Source organism: Oncorhynchus masou, chromosome 29 (genome assembly GCF_036934945.1).
Source record: "Oncorhynchus masou masou isolate Uvic2021 chromosome 29, UVic_Omas_1.1, whole genome shotgun sequence".
NCBI classification, from domain to species: domain Eukaryota; kingdom Metazoa; phylum Chordata; class Actinopteri; order Salmoniformes; family Salmonidae; genus Oncorhynchus; species Oncorhynchus masou.
Window position 1 is genome coordinate 85,172,493 of NC_088240.1, and position 22,608 is coordinate 85,195,100.

The 22,608-nt window shown below is 46.0% G+C and overlaps 1 protein-coding gene across 1 annotated transcript; it reads right to left on the reverse strand.

Moving 5' to 3' along the window:
- Nucleotides 1-1,915: 1,915 nt before the first annotated feature.
- LOC135520855 (GMP reductase 1-like) lies at nucleotides 1,916-18,559 on the reverse strand. The gene is made up of 9 exons (XM_064946668.1): nucleotides 18,150-18,559; nucleotides 13,814-13,933; nucleotides 5,742-5,825; nucleotides 5,048-5,221; nucleotides 4,739-4,820; nucleotides 4,039-4,145; nucleotides 3,770-3,812; nucleotides 3,417-3,576; nucleotides 1,916-2,758 (listed from the first exon to the last, which is right to left on the reverse strand). Exons 1-9 carry the CDS (start codon nucleotides 18,234-18,236, stop codon nucleotides 2,578-2,580), a joined length of 1,038 nt encoding a protein of 345 aa, XP_064802740.1. The 5' UTR covers nucleotides 18,237-18,559; the 3' UTR covers nucleotides 1,916-2,577.
- Nucleotides 18,560-22,608: the final 4,049 nt, after the last annotated feature.

The following is a 22,608-nucleotide window of genomic DNA, read 5'->3' on the forward strand; positions in this document are numbered from 1 at the left end:
ACAACGTTTTGCAGTGGTTCTTCTGGACGTTATACAACGTTTTACAGTGGTTATTCTGGATATTATACAACGTTTTACATTGGTTCTTCTGGATGTTATACAACATTTTACACTGTAAAAGGTGGTGGAGGGAGAGCCACTGACATTGAACTACAGGTATAGTGAACCTGTCCATTTAACTTAGTTGTAATTGTGTTGTATGTGCAATACCTGAATTATAGGTTTGTGTTTTTCCATGTTAAATCATTACAGCCAATGACCCTCTAAAATGTCTCTGATTCACTTTCATCAGTTCTTTGTATGAATGACGTCCCATGTAAAACTCAAACCTCAACTTGCAATATGTCACCTAAGAACACATTGTATCTTCACGTGACATGAATCATTCAAATGTATATTTTCATACTTTTAATTCAGGCAAATCAGAGTAATCATGGTACTATCAAGTGAAAAAGCTAGAGTCAAGATCATCAGTGAATATGGACCAGTGCCATAGGTTCAACAGTAGAGGAACCTGTGCACATGCATGTGGACATTTCTCTCCATTCTGTAACTACCTGGCCTCACTACCCACTCGTGTACCCAACTTACTTTAGACTGAATTCTCACAGGTGTCTCTCTTTTCTTTCAGTTTAAAATTATACTATTTATAATTTTTCTTACAGCCAAAATAAAGTATTTACTACAAAGTCAGGAATGGTGTGTGTGTGTGTGTGTGATTATCATAAAACTGTTTATCATCACAGAAAGCAATTGGATATTTTCAAATTCATTGAGAGAGAGAGAGCGAGAGAGGAGGGAGAGAGAGAGCAAGAGTGGAGGTAGAGTGAGAGAAAGAGAGGAGGGAGAGCGAGGGAGAGGAGAGAGAATAGAATGAATAGAGATTAGACTGTTGTTTGCATCTTGCCAATAATCAGGTGAACAGAGAAACAGACACCGACTATTGACTGTTTTTCCCTGAGATATGTATGTGCTAAAATATAAACATTGTTGTAGATATTATACAAAATAGGATCATTGTTATTATTGTACCATCTGTGATTTAAAAAATGTTCATGCATTGGTCCGCAAACCCCCCAAAAGGTTGTGAAATAACTTTGTGTACCTCATATGTAAGATACATTTATATACAACAGGAAACAGGAAACAAGAGGAATTGAAGACTTCAAAGTTGCTTTTCTAACTGTGGTATTACGGTTTAATTTGTAGGATATACTCCAATCTGTTCTGTATGATCTATGGTCTCTTTCTTAGAGAGTTTTTGCAGGTTAATGGACAAAATATTTCAGTGGTCATTTTTTAAACATTTCATTTAGATTTCAACAAATTTGTTTAAAGAAACACAAAAGAACATTAACAAATGTATTGTCTCTGTATACTCAGAATAATAAATAACAGAGTCAACTGAAATTCTGTCATTTGTCTTTCAAGAGGAGCAACTGAGCAGCTGCTTACTCTAGCACTCTGTTTTTCCAGCCTGGTCTCATAGACTACACGTAACATACTCTAGCACTCTGTTTTTCCAGCCTGGTCTCATAGACTACACGTAACATACTCTAGCACTCTGTTTTTCCAGCCTGGTCTCATAGACTACACGTAACATACTCTAGCACTCTGTTTTTCCAGCCTGGTCTCATAGACTACACTTAACATACTCTAGCGCTCTGTTTTTCCAGCCTGGTCTCATAGACTACATGTAACATACTCTAGCACTCTGTTTTTCCAGCCTGGTCTCATAGACTACACTTAACATACTCTAGCACTCTGTTTTTCCAGCCTGGTCTCATACACTACATGTAACATACTCTAGCACTCTGTTTTTCCAGCCTGGTCTCATAGACTACACTTAACATACTCTAGCACTCTGTTTTTCCAGCCTGGTCTCATAGAATACACGTAACATAATAAATGTAAATCCAGATTTCGAAACACTCAATTTATTATAATATGTTACATAAGACAGAAGGTTACTTAAGACAAAAAAACACAAGTAGAGTGGTTGGTTAGGTTGGGTAGGTGTAAAACATGAACATCAAGCAACCCAAAGGCTGTGTGTATGAATAACATCACACACAATTTTAGAATTTTATCTAAGTAGCAACTTTGGAACTACTTACCAATTTTTTCCAACTTTGCAACTACTTAGCATGTTAGCTAACCCTTCCCCTAACCTTATTAACCTAACTCCTAACCTTAAAACCTAACCTGGCTAACATTAGCGTTAGCCACCTCGATAACTTTAGCCTCAACAAATTAGAATTCATAACATATCATACGTTTTGCAAAATCGTAACATATTGTACGAAATGGAAGATGGACATCCACAAATGAATAGCATGCCAAACGTTACATATCATACTATTTGGAGTGTCATGGATATAAGTTTACTATGTTACGTCTACCCCTGAGTCCAGGTTGGTATTTCATTCTGTTTTTTTCTCTTTCTGTTTACTGTGTACAGGCAAAAAAAAAGCATGCATTCACATAAATATTGTTGTAGATTCACACTTTTACATTTTAAGTTAAATCAGCACAATTGAAACAAGAAAGATCATTTGTCCGTCCGTCTATTTACTACTATGTGAACATGTGGCTGGCCTGCTGTGTGATTCTGACAAAGGTGGTCCTGCGACTGAGCTCCTTCAGTTTGGCAGCTCCTACGTAGGTGCAGGTGGAGCGCAGACCACCCAGAATGTCCCTGATGGTGGCCTCTACATCCCCCTTGTACGGTACCTCCACTGTCCTGCCCTCTGACGCTCTGCAGGAGGAGAGGGGTATGGAGGGATTGAGGAAGAGGGGAAAACTTGTCAATAAATCTATGGTCTTTCCATTGGGTTGATCAGGCACATTGATTTCTTAGTCTTCGACATCATCAACAGTTTTGAACTAAACAGACCAGAGCTAACTACTAAATGAACATTTTGTGAAGAAAATGTGTGTGCTTGCTTGTAAGTTACTGTAAGAAAAACTGAAAGGATACTGTATTTATATAGTGTGGGCGGAAGGTAGGCTAGTGCAGGGGTTCCCAACCAGGGGTACAAGGACCCCCAGGGGTCCTTGAGGAGACTCATGAGACCATAGGCCTTCTGGTAAAATGCACAAAGGGGTACGTCAGGGGTACTCCAGGCAGAGCTAAATTCACTTGGTGGTACAGTAACCGAAGAAGGCTGGGAACCACTGGCCTAGCGGTGAGATCACTGGGCCATTAACCGTAAGGTTGCTACTTTGAATCCCCACCCCGGCAAGGTGAAAACAATCTGTTGAAGTGCCCTTGAGCAAGACACTTAACACTCGTTTCTCCAGGGCCCTGGCTTTGACCTCGCTCTCCGAGGGCGTCTCAGGGAGAACGGGATATGCCCAGTTCCCATGTGTAAGACAGGACAGATAAAAGCACCCACCTAATGAGTATTGTTTACCTGTACTCTGCCACTCCCCCTACATGTTTCTTCATGGCCGTGTCAGAGCTCATCCCATAAAACAGCTGAACCTTTCTGCCATTCTTCTCAATGACCTCCCCGCCACACTGGTCGTGGCCAGCCAGCATGCCCCCCAGCATCACAAAATCAGCTCCAGCGCCTAGAATCACACACACACAACCCTGTTGAGAGAGGGGCAGGCAAGGCAGTATTTTTGAGTGACACAACACAATGCATGCGTTCCAAATGCATCCTATTACCAATATAGTGCACTACAATGACCAGGCACCATAAAGAATAGGACACACACACAATGTCACTATGATAGTATGATTTACCAAACCAGGACTCACCAAATGCCTTAGCCACATCCCCAGGACAGCTGCATCCGCCATCCTGGTGAGATAAAACAAAACATATTGAGACATTAAACCACGTTCAGTGGTTTAATGTCTCAAAGGGAAAGCCAGGTGTAACCCGAGCACCAGCACCTTTAACCCCTGGGTTCGTTCAGATAGAAATGTTGTGTAGATACATGTATTGTGCAAGTGCGTTGCACCCTCCTGAATCTGACCCAAGAGGTCAGATTGTCAGAAGTTTCTTGAGGTCAGAGGTCACTCACTGAGATGATGTGAGCCTTCAGGCCGTGGGCGGAGTCTGCACACTCTATGACAGCACTGAGCTGGGGGTATCCCACTCCCGTCTTAATGCGCGTCGTACACACAGAACCTAGAGGGGAATCATGACGTGGCAGTTTGTCAGGAGCTGAATGCACTCAGCTGAAGTATTGTTCTCTCTTGAAGGGAGCCCTGGTGAACTCATGACTCCATATAGTGCTCTACCTATAGTGCACTATGTAGGGAAGAGGGTGCTAGAGTAACAGACAGAGTAACCTAGAGTAACATGGTAACAAACAGGGTAACAGACAGAGTAACAGAGTAACAGACAGAGTAACAGAGTAACAGACAGAGTAACAGAGTAACAGACAGAGTACCAGGCAGAGTACCAAAGTGCAGAGTAACAGGCAGAGTACCAGGCAGAGTACCAAAGTGCCAGACAGGGTAACAGAGCAACAGACAGAGTAACAGAGTACCAGGCAGAGTACCAAAGTGCCAGACAGGGTAACAGAGCAACAGACAGAGTAACAGAGTAACAGATGGAGTACCAGAGTAACAGATGGGGTACCAGAGTACCAGACAGAGTACCAGAGTACCAGACAGGGTAACAGAGTAACAGATGGAGTACCAGAGTAACAGACAGAGTAACAGAGTAACAGACAGAGTAACAGAGTAACAGACAGAGTACCAGAGTAATAGACCCACCTGGCCCAATACCCACTTTAATGATGTCAGCTCCTGCCAGGATCAGCTCTTCCACCATCTCTCCTGTCACCACGTTGCCAGCCTGACCACAGTTAGAGACACACAGACAGACACACAGACAGACACAGTCATAGCATTCAGAATCCCTATACAGCTACCAAACCAACTAACTACCAAACAGGTGATAGTTTAACATTGCATGGCACATCACATTGCACATGTAAGAATATTTGCAGTAATTAAAACGACATAAGCAAATGAAGTCTTGGAAAGCTGTTCAGCTGTGTTAACTTGATGGAACGGCCTCACCATGATAGTGTGTTGGGGAAACCTCCCCCTGACGGTTTTGACAAACTCCACAAAGTGTTCAGAGTAGCCGTTGGCAACGTCCAGACAGACGAATCTGATGTCAGAGATGGCCTCCAGGACGCCGCACAGCTTCTCCAGGTCGGCTTGACCGCTGCCTGAACTGACCGCTACGTGCTGAGGGGGACGGGGACAGGGCGGCAGTGTGAGAGAACAACCAGGGTTGGAAGGATGGAGGTGCTACCGTAGAAATAGAATCATTAGAACAGGTCTGGAGCCTCTGATTTGACTGGTAAACTCATGGAGGAAACTCAAAATGGCTACCAGTTATGGCATCATTGACTTGTAAAGGGATGGCCTTTCTAGCGATTATATTTCTATGGGTGCTACTATAAGCACTCCCATATCAAATCAGAGCACTAGTCCTTATAAGCGTTAGAAACATAACCATGGGCCACCCACTATTTCCATAACAACTCCTGAATTCAATACATTATTCAAACCCTGGGGACACCACTGTTGCACGAGGTCATGAAAATGCTGTATGAAGACAATTCTAGCTGTCCTCCAAACATTGTTGTCTGGGATTATTACAAACCTCCAAACATTGTTGTCTGGGATTATTACAAACCTCCAAACATTGTTGTCTGGGATTATTACAAACCTCCAAACATTGTTGTCTGGGATTATTACAAACCTCCAAACATTCTGGAAACTTGGCTGCAAAAGCCTTCCACTCCTCCACAGTGTAGTGCTTCTGCATGGCGGTGAAGAGAGTTTGCTAGAGAAGAATGTAGAGAAACAAGAAGAACGGAAATTCAGAGCGTTACTTAGTCCTCTGGCAACTGACCTTCACAGGTCATCACCCTGGTAACCCTTTTACAGGTCATCACCCTGGCTCCCCTTTCACAGGTCATCACCCTGGCAACCCTTTCACAGGTCATCACCCTGGCTCCCCTTTCACAGGTCATCACCCTGGCAACCCTTTCACAGTACATCACCCTGGCAACCCTTTTACAGGTCATCACCCTGGCTCCCCTTTCACAGTACATCACCCTGGCAACCCTTTCACAGGTCATCACCCTGGCAACCCTTTCACAGTACATCACCCTGGCAACCCTTTCACAGGTCATCACCCTGGCTACTCTTTCACAGGTCATCACCCTGGCTTCCCTTTCACAGGTCATCACCCTGGCAACCTTTTACAGGTCATCACCCTGGCAACCCTTTCACAGGTCATCACCCTGGCAACCCTTTCACAGGTCATCAGGTTGTCAAGACTTCAATGAAGCAGACCTGGGGATGACTGGACTTGTTGTTGTTGTTGATAGAGAAACAACAGAACCACTGGAGTTTTTCCTGGTATGATCACGTGGTCAGTAGAAACTCCCTGACCCTTACCGTGGCATGTGTCCAGCAGTGTTTCTGATGACCACACCAGGTGTGTGTCTCATATGGCACCCTACTGCCTATAAAGTGCACTACTATAGAATTAGTGCATGAAGAATTAACAGTGATGGCGCCAGAGGGGAAGGCTCTTATCGGCTCTTAACCAAACATGGCATTTAAAATTAAAAAAATCCTGTTGTTCGTAACTTGTTTTGTACATAATGTTGCTGCTACCATCTCTTTTAAGACCGAAAAGAACTTCTGGGCATCAGAACTGCAATTTCTCACCTCAAACTGGATGAAGAGTTTTTCTTCAATGAGTCGGACGGTAGAGATATTATACAGATCCCCGACCAGGCCCAGATCCCCGTTATTCGCTGGAGAAGGAAACTGAGATTTCGCGGAAAGAGATCAGGGTGCCTTGTGAGGATCGGGTGACGAGTGGCTCATCTGCCCTTGCCTTCCATCCTGCTAGCTAAGGTTCAATCGCTGCAAAATAAATGTGACGAACTGAAAGCATGTTTGTCCTTCCAACAGGACATTAAAAACTGTAATTTCTTATGTTTCACCGAATCTTTGCTGAATGACGACATGAAGAACATACAGCTGGCGGGTTATACACTCGTTCGGAAGGACAGAACAGCCTCTGGTAAGACAGGGGCCGGGGGCCTATACAGTTATGTAAACAACAGCTGGTGCACAATATCTAAGGAAGTCTCTAGGTTTTGCTCGCCTGGGGTAGAGTATCTCATGATAAGCTGTAAACCTCACTCAATGAGCTGTATTCCGCCATAAGCAAACAGGAAAACACTCATCCAGAGGCGGCGCTCCTAGTGGCTGGGGACTTTAATGCAGGGAAACTTAAATCAGTTTTACCAAATTTCTATCAGCATGTTAATTGTGCATCTAGAGCTCTCCCTCATCCTCCATTTGGCAAATCTGACTATAATTCTATCCTCATGATTCCGGCTTACAGACAAAAATTAAAGCAGGAAGCAGCAGTGACTCAGTCTATAAAAAAAGTGGTCAGATGAAACAAATGCTAAACTACAGGACTGCTTTGCTATCACAGACTGGAACATGTTCCGGGATTCTTCCGATGGCATTGAGGAATACACCACATCAGTCACTGGCTTCATCAATAAGTGCATCGAGGACGTTGTCCCAACAGTGACTGTACGTACATACCCCAACCAGAAGCCATGGGTTACAGGCAATATTCGCACTGAGCTAAAGGGTAGAGCTTTCACTTTCAAGGAGCGAGACTCTAACCCGGAAGCTTATAAGAAATCCCGCTATGCCCTCCGTCGAACCATCAAACAGGAAAAACGTCAAAACAGGACTAAGATCGAATTGCGTCTGCTAAATGACTTAAATGTAAATGTAAATGAACTACATCGGCTCCGACGCTCGTCGGATGTGGCAGGGCCTGCAAACTATTACAGACTACAAAAAAAAACTTCCGGTTCCGGGTTGGAGCGAGTGGTCGCATCTACACTTCGGTCCGCAGGTAGTATAACTTTTCATTACATTTTCATTACATTTCATTATAGTACAACGGTTTGATTTGTCTAATCTTAGCAATTTCTTCTTAGCTAGCTACATAGCCGTCTTTGTATCAAAGATAATTGCGTAATTATCGTATTTCGTCGTCCTAACGTAGTCTACACTGCTATCTGCCCAGCAGCTAGCTAACGTCCACCGTCTACTAGCACTGTAGAAACTATTACACTCAACTGAACGACTCGATTAGTGTAGTGTTAGCTAGCTACATAGTTGTCTTTGCTGTCTTCGTATCCAAGATAATTGTGTAGTTTAGAGTGTGTAGACTTAGAGTGATTATCTTAATTTACCGAGGTTAGCTAGCCAGCTATTTGTCGTCCTTAACGTAGGAGATACTGCTAGCTAGCTAGCCAACAGCTAGCCAATGTCTACCGAATTGAACTTCAACTACCGGTCAACATTCCGCTTCGCTCCACAGGTAGTATCACATTTTCATTTCACTTCATTACAGTACAACGGTTTGATTTGTTTGATCGTAGCTAGCTAGCTACATAGCCGTCTTTGTATCTAAGACAATTGTGTAGTCTAGAGCGATTTTCTAGGTTAGCTAGCCAGCTATTGTCGTTCTTTTAACGTAACGTAACGTAATCAACACTGCTAGCTAGCCAGCTAGCCCCGAATAGCAGCACTGTAGAAACTATTACACTCGACGGAACGACTTGATTAGTGTAGTGTCAACAACGCAGCCACTGCCAGCTAGCCTACAAAGTCAACAACGCAGCCACTGCCAGCTAGCCTACTCCAGCAGTACTGTATCATTTCAATCATTTTAGTCAATAAGATTCTTGCTACGTAAGCTTAACTTTCTGAACATTCGAGACGTGTAGTCCACTTGTCATTCCAATCTCCTTTGCATTAGCGTAGCCTCTTCTGTAGCCTGTCAACTATGTGTCTATCTGTCCCTGTTCTCTCCTCTCTGCACAGACCATACAAACGCTCCACACCGCGTGGCCGCGGCCACCTAATCTGGTGGTCCCTGCGCGCACGACCCACGTGGAGTTCCAGGTCTCCGGTAGCCTCTGGAACTGCCGATCTGCGGCCAACAAGGCAGAGTTCATCTCAGCCTATGCCTCCCTCCAGTCCCTCGACTTCTTGGCACTGACGGAAACATGGATCACCACAGATAACACTGCTACTCCTACTGCTCTCTCTTCGTCCGCCCACGTGTTCTCGCACACCCCGAGAGCTTCTGGTCAGCGGGGTGGTGGCACCGGGATCCTCATCTCTCCCAAGTGGTCATTCTCTCTTTCTCCCCTTACCCATCTGTCTATCGCCTCCTTTGAATTCCATGCTGTCACAGTTACCAGCCCTTTCAAGCTTAACATCCTTATCATTTATCGCCCTCCAGGTTCCCTCGGAGAGCTCATCAATGAGCTTGATGCCTTGATAAGCTCCTTTCCTGAGGACGGCTCACCTCTCACAGTCCTGGGCGACTTTAACCTCCCCACGTCTACCTTTGACTCCTTCCTCTCTGCCTCCTTCTTTCCACTCCTCTCCTCTTTTGACCTCACCCTCTCACCTTCCCCCCCTACTAACAAGGCAGGCAATACGCTCGACCTCATCTTTACTAGATTCTGTTCTTCCACTAACCTCATTGCAACTCCCCTCCAAGTCTCCGACCACTACCTTGTATCCTTTTCCCTCTCGCTCTCATCCAACACTTCCCACACTGCCCCTACTCGGATGGTATCGCGCCGTCCCAACCTTCGCTCTCTCTCCCCCGCTACTCTCTCCTCTTCCATCCTATCATCTCTTCCCTCTGCTCATACCTTCTCCAACCTATCTCCTGATTCTGTCTCCTCAACCCTCCTCTCTTCCCTTTCTGCATCCTTTGACTCTCTATGTCCCCTATCCTCCAGGCCGGCTCGGTCCTCCCCTCCCGCTCCGTGGCTCGACGACTCATTGCGAGCTCACAGAACAGTGCTCCGGGCAGCCGAGCGGAAATGGGGGAAAACTCGCCTCCCTGCGGACCTGGCATCCTTTCACTCCCTCCTCTCTACATTTTCCTCCTCTGTCTCTGCTGCTAAAGCCACTTTCTACCACACTAAATTCCAAGCATCTGCCTCTAACCCTAGGAAGCTCTTTGCCACCTTCTCCTCCCTCCTGAATCCTCCTCCCCCTCCCCCCCCCCCTCCCTCTCTGCAGATGACTTCGTCAACCATTTTGAAAAGAAGGTCGACGACATCCGATCCTCGTTTGCCAAGTCAAACGACACCGCTGGTTCTGCTCACACTGCCCTACCCTGTGCTCTGACCTCTTTCTCCCCTCTCTCTCCAGATGAAATCTCGCTTCTTGTGACGGCCGGCCGCCCAACAACCTGCCCGCTTGACCCTATCCCCTCCTCTCTTCTCCAGACCATTTCCGGAGACCTTCTCCCTTACCTCACCTCGCTCATCAACTCATCCCTGACCGCTGGCTACGTCCCTTCCGTCTTCAAGAGAGCGAGAGTTGCACCCCTTCTGAAAAAACCTACACTCGATCCCTCCAATGTCAACAACTACAGACCAGTATCCCTTCTTTCTTTTCTCTCCAAAACTCTTGAACGTGCCGTCCTTGGCCAGCTCTCCCACTATCTCTCTCAGAATGACCTTCTTGATCCAAATCAGTCAGGTTTCAAGACTAGTCATTCAACTGAGACTGCTCTTCTCTGTATCACGGAGGCGCTCCGCACTGCTAAAGCTAACTCTCTCTCCTCTGCTCTCATCCTTCTAGACCTATCGGCTGCCTTCGATACTGTGAACCATCAGATCCTCCTCTCCACCCTCTCCGAGTTGGGCATCTCCGGCGTGGCCCACGCTTGGATTGCGTCCTACCTGACAGGTCGCTCCTACCAGGTGGCGTGGCGAGAATCTGTCTCCTCGCCACGCGCTCTCACCACTGCTGTCCCCCAGGGCTCTGTTCTAGGCCCTCTCCTATTCTCGCTATACACCAAGTCACTTGGCTCTGTCATAACCTCACATGGTCTCTCCTATCATTGCTATGCAGACGACACACAATTAATCTTCTCCTTTCCCCCTTCTGATGACCAGGTGAATCGCATCTCTGCATGTCTGGCAGACATATCAGTGTGGATGACGGATCACCACCTCAAGCTGAACCTCGGCAAGACGGAGCTGCTCTTCCTCCCGGGGAAGGACTGCCCGTTCCATGATCTCGCCATCACGGTTGACAACTCCATTGTGTCCTCCTCCCAGAGCGCTAAGAACCTTGGCGTGATCCTGGACAACACCCTGTCGTTCTCAACTAACATCAAGGCGGTGGCCCGTTCCTGTAGGTTCATGCTCTACAACATCCGCAGAGTACGACCCTGCCTCACACAGGAAGCGGCGCAGGTCCTAATCCAGGCACTTGTCATCTCCCGTCTGGATTACTGCAACTCGCTGTTGGCTGGGCTCCCTGCCTGTGCCATTAAACCCCTACAACTCATCCAGAACGCCGCAGCCCGTCTGGTGTTCAACCTTCCCAAGTTCTCTCACGTCACCCCGCTCCTCCGCTCTCTCCACTGGCTTCCAGTTGAAGCTCGCATCCGCTACAAGACCATGGTGCTTGCCTACGGAGCTGTGAGGGGAACGGCACCGCAGTACCTCCAGGCTCTGATCAGGCCCTACACCCAAACAAGGGCACTGCGTTCATCCACCTCTGGCCTGCTCGCCTCCCTACCACTGAGGAAGTACAGTTCCCGCTCAGCCCAGTCAAAACTGTTCGCTGCTCTGGCCCCCAATGGTGGAACAAACTCCCTCACGACGCCAGGACAGCGGAGTCAATCACCACCTTCCGGAGACACCTGAAACCCCACCTCTTCAAGGAATACCTAGGATAGGATAAAGTAATCCTTCTCACCCCCCCTTAAATGATTTAGATGTACTATTGTAAAGTGGCTGTTCCACTGGATGTCAGAAGGTGAATTCACCAATTTGTAAGTCGCTCTGGATAAGAGCGTCTGCTAAATGACTTAAATGTAAATGTAAATGTAACAAAGGGAAGCACAACCGAGAGCTGCCCAGTGACACAAGCCTACCAGACGAGATAAATAACTTCTATGCTCGCTTCGAGGCAAGTAACACTGAAACATGCATGAGGACATCAGCTGTTCCAGATGACTGTGTGATCACTCTCTCCTCAGCCAAAGTGAGTAAGACCTTTTTTAAATATTTTTTAACCTTTATTTAACTAGGCAAGTCAGTTAAGAACAAATTCTTATTTTCAGTGACGGCCTAGGAACAGTGGGTTAACTGCCTGTTCAGGGCAGAACGACAGATGTACCTTGTCAGCTCGTGGGTCTGTAGCCATGAAATGTTTTGAAAGGCTGGTCATGGCTCATATCAACACCATTATCCCAGAAACCCTAGACCCACTCCAATTTGCATACCACACCAACAGATCCACAGATGCAATCTCTATTGCACTCCACACTACCCTTTCACACCTAGACAAAAGGAACACCTATGTGGGAATGCTACTCATTGACTACAGCTCAGCGTTCAACACTATAGTCTCAAAGCTCATCGCTAAGCTAAGGACCCTGGGACAAAACACCTCCCTTTAAAACTGGATCATGGACTTCCTGACGGGCCGCCCCCAGGTGGTAAGGGTATGTCACAACACATCCAACACGCTGATCCTCAACACGGGGGCCCCTCAGGGGTGTGTGCTCAGTGCCCTCCTGTACTCCCTGCTCACTCATGACTGCATGGCCAGGCACGACTCCAACACCATCATTAAGTTTGCTGATGACACAACAGTGGTTGGCCTGATCACCAACAACGATGAGACAGCCTATAGGGAAGAGGTCAGAGACCTGACCATGTGGTGCAAGGACAACAGCTTCTCCCTCAACGTGATCAAGACAAAGGAGATGATTGTGGACTACAGGAAAAGGAGGACTGAGCACGCCCCCATTCTCATCAACAGGGCTGTAGTGGAGCAGGTTGAGAGCTTCAAGTTCCTTGGCATCATCACCAACAAACTAACATGGTCCAAGCACACCAAGACAGTTGTGAAGAGGGCACGACAAACCTATTCCCCCTCAGGAGACTGAAAAGATTTGGCATGGGTCCTCAGATCCTCAAAAGGTTTTACGGGTTGCATTTTACGGGTTGCATCATACGGCAGGGTAGCCTAGTGGTTAGAGCGTTGGAGTAGTAACCGGAAGGTTGCAAGTTCAAAACCCCCGAGCCCCGAGCTGACAAGGTAAAAATCTGTCGTTCTGCCCCTGAACAGGCAGTTAACCCACTGTTCCCAGGCCGTCATTGAAAATAAGAATGTGTTCTTAAATGACTTGCCTGGTTAAATAAAGGTAAAATAAAAAAAATAAAAAATGAAAAAAAATACCTTGTATGGCAACTGCTCGGCTTCAGACCGCAAGGCACTACAGGGGGTAGTGCGTACGGCCCAGTATATCACCGGGGCCAAGCTTCCTGACATTCAGGACCTCTATACCAGGTGGTGTCAGAGGAAGGCCCTAAAAATTGTCAAAGACTCCAGCCACCCTAGTCATAGACTGTTCTCTCTGCTACCGCACGGCAAGCGGTACCGGAGCGCAAAGTCTAGGTCCAAGCGGCTCCTAAATAGCTTCTACCCCCAAGCCATGAGACTCCTGAACAGCTAATCAAATGGCTACCCAGACTATTTGCAAATCAATTTAATTTGATTTGACTATTGACCAGAGCCCTGTGGGAATAGGGTGCCATATTGGAAAAGGGTGCCATTTTGGGAATAGGGTGCCATTTTGGAAAAGGGTGCCATTTTGGGAATAGGGTGCCACTTGGGAATAGAGTGCCATTTGGAATGCACAATCCCAAACGGTACAGTGCTAACCTTGCTGAGGACCTGTGCCATCTCAAAGGTGCCCGTGGTGTCCATGTTGGCAGCGATGATGGGGATGCCATGGTAACTCTGTTTGGAATTACGGAACGTGAACGTCCTCTGTAGGTCCACCTGTGAGGATAAATAAATAAATAGATAAATAAATAATAATAATGCTAGTGTATCCCAAATGGGACCCTATTCCCTATATAGTGCACTACTCCTGACCAGAGCCCTATGAGCACTACATAGAGAACAGAGGGTGCCATTTGGGATGCAAGCCAATAAATCACACATGTTATTAATGAACGCTTATCAAAACACCAAAAGGTACAAATGCACATCATAAAAAGTAAGCCTTAAATGGGTCCATCATGAATCAGCCTGAGCCTCAGCGTGCCTGGGTTAATCAGAATCAGCCTGAATCAGCCTGTCTGGGTTCCCCATGAATCAGCCTGAATCAGCCTGTCTGGGTTAATCAGTAATCAGTCTGAATCAGCCTGTCTGGGTTAATCAGTAATCAGCCTGAATCAGCCTGTCTGGGTTAATCAGTAATCAGTCTGAATCAGCCTGTCTGGGTTAATCAGTAATCAGTCTGAATCAGCCTGTCTGGGTTAATCAGTAATCAGTCTGAACCTCAACCTGTCTGGGTTCATTGTTAATCACCCTGAATCAGCCCGTCTGGGTTCACCCTGAATCACCCTGAATCAGCCCGTCTGGGTTCACCCTGAATCACCCTGAATCAGCCCGTTGTGAATCACCCTGAATTAGCCCGTCTGGGTTCACCCTGAATCAGCCCGTTGTGAATCACCCTGAATTAGCCCGTCTGGGTTCACCCTGAATCAGCCCGTTGTGAATCACCCTGAATCAGCCCGTCTGGGTTCTCCCTGAATCAGCCTGTCTGGGTTCTCCCTGAATCAGCCTGTCTGGGTTCTCCCTGAATCAGCCTGTCTGGGTTCACCCTGAATCAGCCCGTCTGGGTTCACCCTGAATCAGCCTGTCTGGGTTCACCCTGATTCAGCCTGTCTGGGTTCTCCCTGATTCAGCCTGTCTGGGTTCTCCCTGAATCAGCCTGTCTGGGTTCTCCCTGAATCAGCCTGTCTGGGTTCACCCTGAATCAGCCTGTCTGGGTTCACCCTGAATCAGCCTGTCTGGGTTCACCCTGAATCAGCCTGTCTGGGTTCTCCCTGAATCAGCCTGTCTGGGTTCTCCCTGAATCAGCCTGTCTGGGTTCACCCTGAATCAGCCTGTCTGGGTTCACCCTGAATCAGCCTGTCTGGGTTCACCCTGAATCAGCCTGTCTGGGTTCACCCTGAATCAGCCTGTCTGGGTTCACCCTGAATCAGCCTGTCTGGGTTCACCCTGAATCAGCCTGTCTGGGTTCACCCTGAATCAGCCTGTCTGGGTTCACCCTGAATCAGACTGTCTGGGTTCTCCCTGAATCAGCCTGTCTGGGTTCACCCTGAATCAGCCCGCCTGGGTTCACCCTGAATCAGCCTGTCTGGGTTCACCCTGAATCAGCCTGTCTGGGTTCACCCTGAATCAGCCTGTCTGGGTTCACCCTGAATCAGCCCGTCTGGGTTCACCCTGAATCAGCCTGTCTGGGTTCACCCTGAATCAGCCTGTCTGGGTTCACCCTGAATCAGCCTGTCTGGGTTCACTGTGAATCAGCCTGTCTGGGTTCACCCTGAATCAGCCTGTCTGGGTTCTGTCTGGGTTCACCCTGAATCAGCCTGTCTGGGTTCACCCTGAATCATTCACCCCGAATCAGCCTGTCTGGGTTCACCCTGAATCAGTTCACCCTGAATCAGCCTGTTCACCCTGAATCAGCCTGTCTGGGTTCACCCTGAATCAGCCTGTCTGGGTTCACCCTGAATCAGCCCGTCTGGGTTCACCCTGAATCAGCCTGTCTGGGTTCACCCTGAATCAGCCTGTCTGATTCAGTATAATAAGCAAATAGAACTTCAGATGTAGGACAGAACAGATTAACAGTGTCTCTGTCTACGTCCCAAATGGCACCCTATTCCCTATATAGTACTCTACATTTGAGAGCCCTATGGTGCATTATATAGGGAATAGGGTGCCACTCAGTGTCACACTCACTGTCCCCTATGGGCCCTGGTCAAAATAAGTGAACTATATAGGGAATATAGTACCATATGGGAATAAGGTGCAATCCTGACTCTCTCATGTCATGTACTGTAAAAAAACAAAAAAACAAACAACAAATCTAGTTGTTTCAACCAATCCTTATTCAGTAACTGGTACCAAAGCCTTGTTTAAGTTTACTCAACTCTTCGGTCAAAGTGTTACCTGAACTTTTTTAGTAGGCCCAACAATATTTCTAATATGAGAAAACGCAGGAAAAGAATTCAGCCAACTTAAAGGGATGGGTTTTCTCTATTTGTCTCATATGTTCATTCAACTATAAATTATTTTTTTTTGGTATTTTACCTGAAAAAAAGGCTGTGGACACACACACACACACACACACACACACACACACACACACACACACACACACACACACACACACACACACACACACACACACAAATGTCCTAATAACAGCCTGTGGATTGTTGTCAACAATGAGGCATATTCCATTTAGTTAGCGTTTAACTCAGTGTCATGTCTCATATCACGCCGTGTCACGTCTCATGTCTCGCCGTGTCACGTCTCATATCACGGCGTATCATATCACGCCGTGTCACGTCTCATATCACGCCGTGTCACGTCTCATATCACGCCGTGTCACGTCTCATATCACGCCGTATCATATCACGCCGTGTCACGTCTCATATCACGCCGTGTCACGTCTCATATCCCGCCGTGTCACGTCTCATATCCCGCCGTGTCACGTCTCATATCACGCCGTGTCACGTCTCATATCACGCCGTGTCACGTCTCATATCCCGCCGTGTCACGTCTCATATCCCGCCGTGTCACGTCTCATATCCCGCCGTGTCATGTCTCGCCGTGTCATGTCTCATATCACGCCGTGTCACGTCTCATATCCCGCCGTGTCACGTCTCATATCCCGCCGTGTCACGTCTCATATCCCGCCGTGTCACGTCTCATATCCCGCCGTGTCATGTCTCGCCGTGTCACGTCTCATATCCCGCCGTGTCACGTCTCATATCCCGCCGTGTCACGTCTCATATCCCGCCGTGTCACGTCTCATATCCCGCCGTGTCACGTCTCATATCCGCCGTGTCACGTCTCATATCCCGCCGTGTCACGTCTCATATCACGCCGTGTCACGTCTCATATCCCGCCGTGTCATGTCTCATATCCCGCCGTGTCATGTCTCGCCGTGTCATGTCTCATATCACGCCGTGTCATGTGTCATATCACGCCGTGTCATGTCTCATATCCCGCCGTGTCACGTCTCATATCCCGCCGTGTCACGTCTCATATCCCGCCGTGTCACGTCTCATATCCCGCCGTGTCACGTCTCATATCACGCCGTGTCACGTCTCATATCCCGCCGTGTCATGTCTCATATCACGCCGTGTCATGTCTCATATCCCGCCGTGTCATGTCTCATATCCCGCCGTGTCATGTCTCGCCGTGTCATGTCTCATATCACGCTGTGTCATGTGTCATATCACGCCGTGTCATGTCTCATATCACGCCGTGTCACGTCTCATATCCCGCCGTGTCACGTCTCATATCCCGCCGTGTCACGTCTCATATCCCGCCGTGTCACGTCTCATATCCCGCCGTGTCATGTCTCATATCACGCCGTGTCACGTCTCATATCCCCGCGTGTCATGTCTCATATGTCATTACATAGAGGTATAGGTGTTGACAGGCGCTAGCCAGGCAGAACATTGTGAACTCTGTGCCAGGCAGGCAGTGGGAGAAGGCACAAATATACACACACATTGACATATGCACACACACACACACACAAAGACCAACATTCAGCGTCAACACACACACACACACACACACACACACACACACACACACACACGCCCATACAAGCCCCGCTTATGGGAATGTGACCTCCACACACAGGGAAGGTTACTGTGTTCTACTGTAGCAAGCTAAGGAACCATAGAGTATGTTCTACACAGATATCCTCTACATCACCAGTTCTATATGGAATCCTATGGTATCTTTCATCACTGACCCTCCACAACTGACCCACCCAACACAGCTGGCTTGGGCTAGTTAGTATGTCATTTGTGATTCAACGCAGATTTGAACATAAGACTTGCTGCTCTTGGCCCCCTTGGGAGTCCACCATGGCTCCACCTTTCTCGTTTCTGTGCTGACAAGGCAAAACACATTAGACATGTACAACAGCAGCTATAAAGGCTGGTTTATAACACCTTACCTCTGACCTGCTCTTCAGGCTGCTTCTCTTGGGTCTGAACAGGACATCTTTAAAGTCCAGCTTCACATCCACGTCTATCCGAGGCATGATGGCCTGTCACCTCCGGGATGGTCCAATCCCTGTCCCAGTCCAATAAATCAATAATTCTATGAATCACTAGATCAACATAGAGCCTGTGATGTGGTCTGCTCAGACCCAGACAGTAGCCAACCCTGAACCTCCAGATGCATCAAATATTTATAGAATGCCAACAGGCTCTCCTCTCCCAGCAGCACACGCACCTATGTCTTTATTTGGTCTCTCTCTCTCTCTCTCTCATAATTGAGAGCAGTGCAGAGGGAGGCAGCCGCAGTTGAAGTGGTATTGTCACTGGCCATCTGACACACATTCATGTCAGATGGACCTATCACTGCAGAGAACAGCACAGCTGCTGACAGAACCAGGAAGTACTGGAGTCAGTCAACATCCTCACGAGGGGATGGGGTGAGGTATTTATATAATAAAACAATCACAATGTGGGAAACCCCAAATGCTTTTTTAATGGGTCACTGAAGGCCAAATTCTGTGCATTACTTTCCATTAATTCTATGTGTTATTATACTATGGATAAAATTATCATAATTATCCTCTTCATTGTATCATTCTATTCATCATCCTCAACTATATAATCAAAATAGTTTCTCAAATATTGAGAAAACGGAACCTGAATCACATAATGAAATAGGGTGTATTACCCAACCACACCACTAGGCGGGGAAAGGGAGTTTCTTTTCATGAGGAAACAGCTGAAATACAAACTGTTCCAAAGTCCCACAAAGAAATGTCCTAATAACTGCGGAATGTATTCAACAATGAGACATTTTCCATTTAGTTAGTATTTAACACAAATGATCACCTTAACAAATTATGATATCTTCACCCTGCATCCCATAGGCTACCCTAACTTTGAGGAATTCAACAAAAAGTTATTCAAATGAGCAGTACATTGTTTACATTGTGTGTAGCCTAAGGTTTTTAAAAACATTTTTTTTTAATCATTAATATTTTATTTCTCCCATTTTAAAGTATTGAATTGGTTATCTTTCAAAATCAAATTGGATCAAATTGTTGAATATCCTAAACCTGACCATAAGTCTTCCCTTTCACTATCTATGTCCTCAAGTCTATACAGCAGGAGATGAAGACAACCCAGACTACCATCATCTATAGGTTCATTATATATTCTATCCTGGCAATGATTAACACGGTATACTTTGGATTTCAATCAATGAAAATCAGAAACCTGGCCCCCAGGGCTGCGGTACCTCCTGTGTCCCCTTTTTGGTTCTTGTGTTTTCGGTTTGTTTGTGGTTTGAATAACTTGCAACGATTTCAGATGTGTTCCTGAGCCAGAGAACAGTCACTGTAACTAGAAAGAGGAAAAGTAAACCTAATGGAACCATGACTATTAAATATCTATTAAATGGTTGAAATTTGCCTCTTTTTTTATGGTCTCAAATTCACTGAGCCAGCTCAACCCAGATCCAAAAGAACCCATCACTTTTCCACCATGTGACAGAAACATGGCTACATACTGACATGTCACTCTTGTAGTCTCTTGCTTGGTACATTGCCATGGCTGCTGGGTAGGGGGCAAAAGTAACACAGTGTTAAATGAGCCAAGCAGCCAGAGCAAGGCAGTTAACCCACTGTTCCCCCGGGCGCTGAAGACGTGGATGTTGATTAAGGCACCCCCCCCACACCTCTCTGATTCAGAGGGGTTGGGTTAAAATGCAGAAGACACATTTCAGTTGTACAACTGACTAGGTTTCCCCCCCTTTACCTAATGATAAAAACACGACTGGCCTACTTCAAGGGGTCTCTGAGCAAAATACACTTTTACAATTTCCCCCAGTCTCCCCTAATCATCGATGGAAGTTGTCACTCAGATATCTGTCTTTAGGTTATCAGTAACATCATTGCTCAGTGCAAACACAACTCCTTTAGGATCTCTATGACATCTTGAGACTAGTCCACAACTGATAGAAAATACTCACAAATGAAACATTAAGTACAAAATAAATATTTTATTAATACTTGAAAATAAATATGAAATCTTGGTTTAAATTTCAACTCATTAAAACATAGCTTTAAATACAGAACAGAACCTTAACTACAGAAATGATTGATCAACAAATTGAAATCCATTGTTCAGGTACATGGTGTAAATAGCTATTTAAAAAGAAATGAAGAGCTTTGGTGGAGAATTCTTCTCCATTTCATTTAACCCTTATTTTACCAGTTAAGTTGACTGAGAACATTTTCTCATTTACAGCAACGACCTGGGGAATAGTTACAGGGGGAGAGGATGTATGAGCCAATTGGCAGCTCATACATGATTAGGTGTCCATGATGGTATGAGGGCCAGATTGGGAATTTAGCCAGGACATCAGGCTTAACACCCCTACTCTTGCAATAAGTGCCATGGGATCTTTAATGACCTCAGAGAGTCAGGACACCTGTTTAACGTCTCATCCGAAAGACGACACGCTACACAGGGCAATGTCCCCAAACACTGTCCTGGGTCATTGGGATATATATATTTTTTTAGATCAGAGGACAGGGTGCCTCCTACTGGCCCTCCAACACCACTTCCAGCAGCATCCAGGGATAACCATGCTTAGATCTGAGCAAGCCAGCAGTGGGATGCAGTGTGGACATGAGAAGCAATAATGTAGACTGGTAACAGGCCTGGTATGGTACATTTTGAACTCGCTGCAGGCCAGAAGATAAATTGAGTAACTCATCTGTGGAAGACAGTGGGAACATCCATCCCAACAGACACCCTATATAGTGCACTACTTCATTACAGCCCTATGGGCCCTGATAAATAATAAAATAAAGACTATTTACCTGGCCTGGTACACTCTTCTAGTCTAATGTAATGACGATTTCAACACTATGGTCAGAGACTTCACATTTATATACCGTTTGTATGGCAGAGATAAAGATATCAAAATACAATGGAGTGTAAAGTATACATATAATGAACAAAAAGCTTATTTCTCTCAAATTGTGCACAAACTTGTTTACATCCCTGGTAGTGAGCATTTCCCCTGTGCCAAGATAATCAAGAAGCTGATTAAACAGCACAATCATTACACAAGTGCACCTTGTGTTGGGGACAATAAAAGATTGTTCTAAAATGTGCAGTTGTCACACAACACAATACCATAGATGTCTCAAGTTGAGGGAGCGTGCAGTTGGCATGCTGACTGCAGGAATGTCCACCAGAGCTGTTGCAAGAGAAATTAATGTTCAGAATGCTACTGTATGCAGTCATATAGCACCTCATACAGTAGCACACTACTACTACAACACCAATACTGCAGTACTACTACACTACTGGTATACTACCCCTGGTGTATTCCTACTACAGCACTACTACTGGTATACAACTACAGAACTACTACTGGTATACAACTACTACAGCACTACTACTGGTATACAACTACAGAACTACTACTGGTATACAACTACTACAGCACTACTACTGGTATACAACTACTGGTATACTCCTACAGCACTACCCCTGGTATACAACTACTGGTATACTACTACAGCACTACCCCTGGTATACAACTACTGGTATACTACCCCTGGTATATCCCTACTGCAGCACTACACCTGGTATACAACTACTGCAGCACTACTACTGGTATACAACTACTGGTATACTACTACAGCGCTACTACTGGTATACTACTACAGCACTACTACTGGTATACTACTACAGTGCTACTACTGGTATACTACTACAGTGCTACTACTGGTATACTACTACAGCACTACAACTACTGCAGCACTACTACTGGTACACTATGCCTGGTATACAACTACTACAGCACTACTACTGGTATACTACTACAGCACTACTACTGGTATACTACTACAGCACTACTACTGGTATACTATGCCTGGTATACAACTACTACTGGTATACTACTGCAGCACTACCCCTGGTATACTACTACAGCACTACTACTACAGCACTACTACTGGTATACTACTACAGCACTACCCCTGGTATTTATGGTTTGCACGTTGCTTCACAATATTGTTTTGAAGGATTGTTTTAGGACTGATGCCCAACTGAGCATTCTACTCAATGCATCCTCATTAGGGGCTGATGAATACTCAGTCTAAAGTTTATTACTGTGGCTTGAAAACACGATGACATTCCTAAAGGCGGCAAATAATTAGTAGGAAAACCTTTTTTTCATCATTTTGATGTCGCCGGATTAACTTTAGATGCAGTATAACGTTAGCCAGCTAGCTAAAATTGAGGGGAGATCTCCAGATTAACTTTAGATGCAGTATAACGTTAGCCAGCTAGCTAAAATTGAGTGGAGACCTCCAGATTAACTTTAGATGCAGTATAACGTTAGCCAGCTAAGCTAAAATTAACTTTAGATGGAGA

Bases quoted from the DNA above. Each gene is read 5' to 3' on its own strand.
- LOC135520855 (XM_064946668.1), bottom strand. From the start codon at position 18,236: ATGCCTCGGATAGACGTGGATGTGAAGCTGGACTTTAAAGATGTCCTG. The intron at 5,222-5,741 runs GTTTGTAATAAT...CGTCCCCCTCAG, and splicing joins AGTTTCCAGAATGTTTGGAG to CACGTAGCGGTCAGTTCAGG. The intron at 4,821-5,047 runs GTGAGGCCGTTC...AACTGTGGTCAG, and splicing joins TTCCCCAACACACTATCATG to GCTGGCAACGTGGTGACAGG.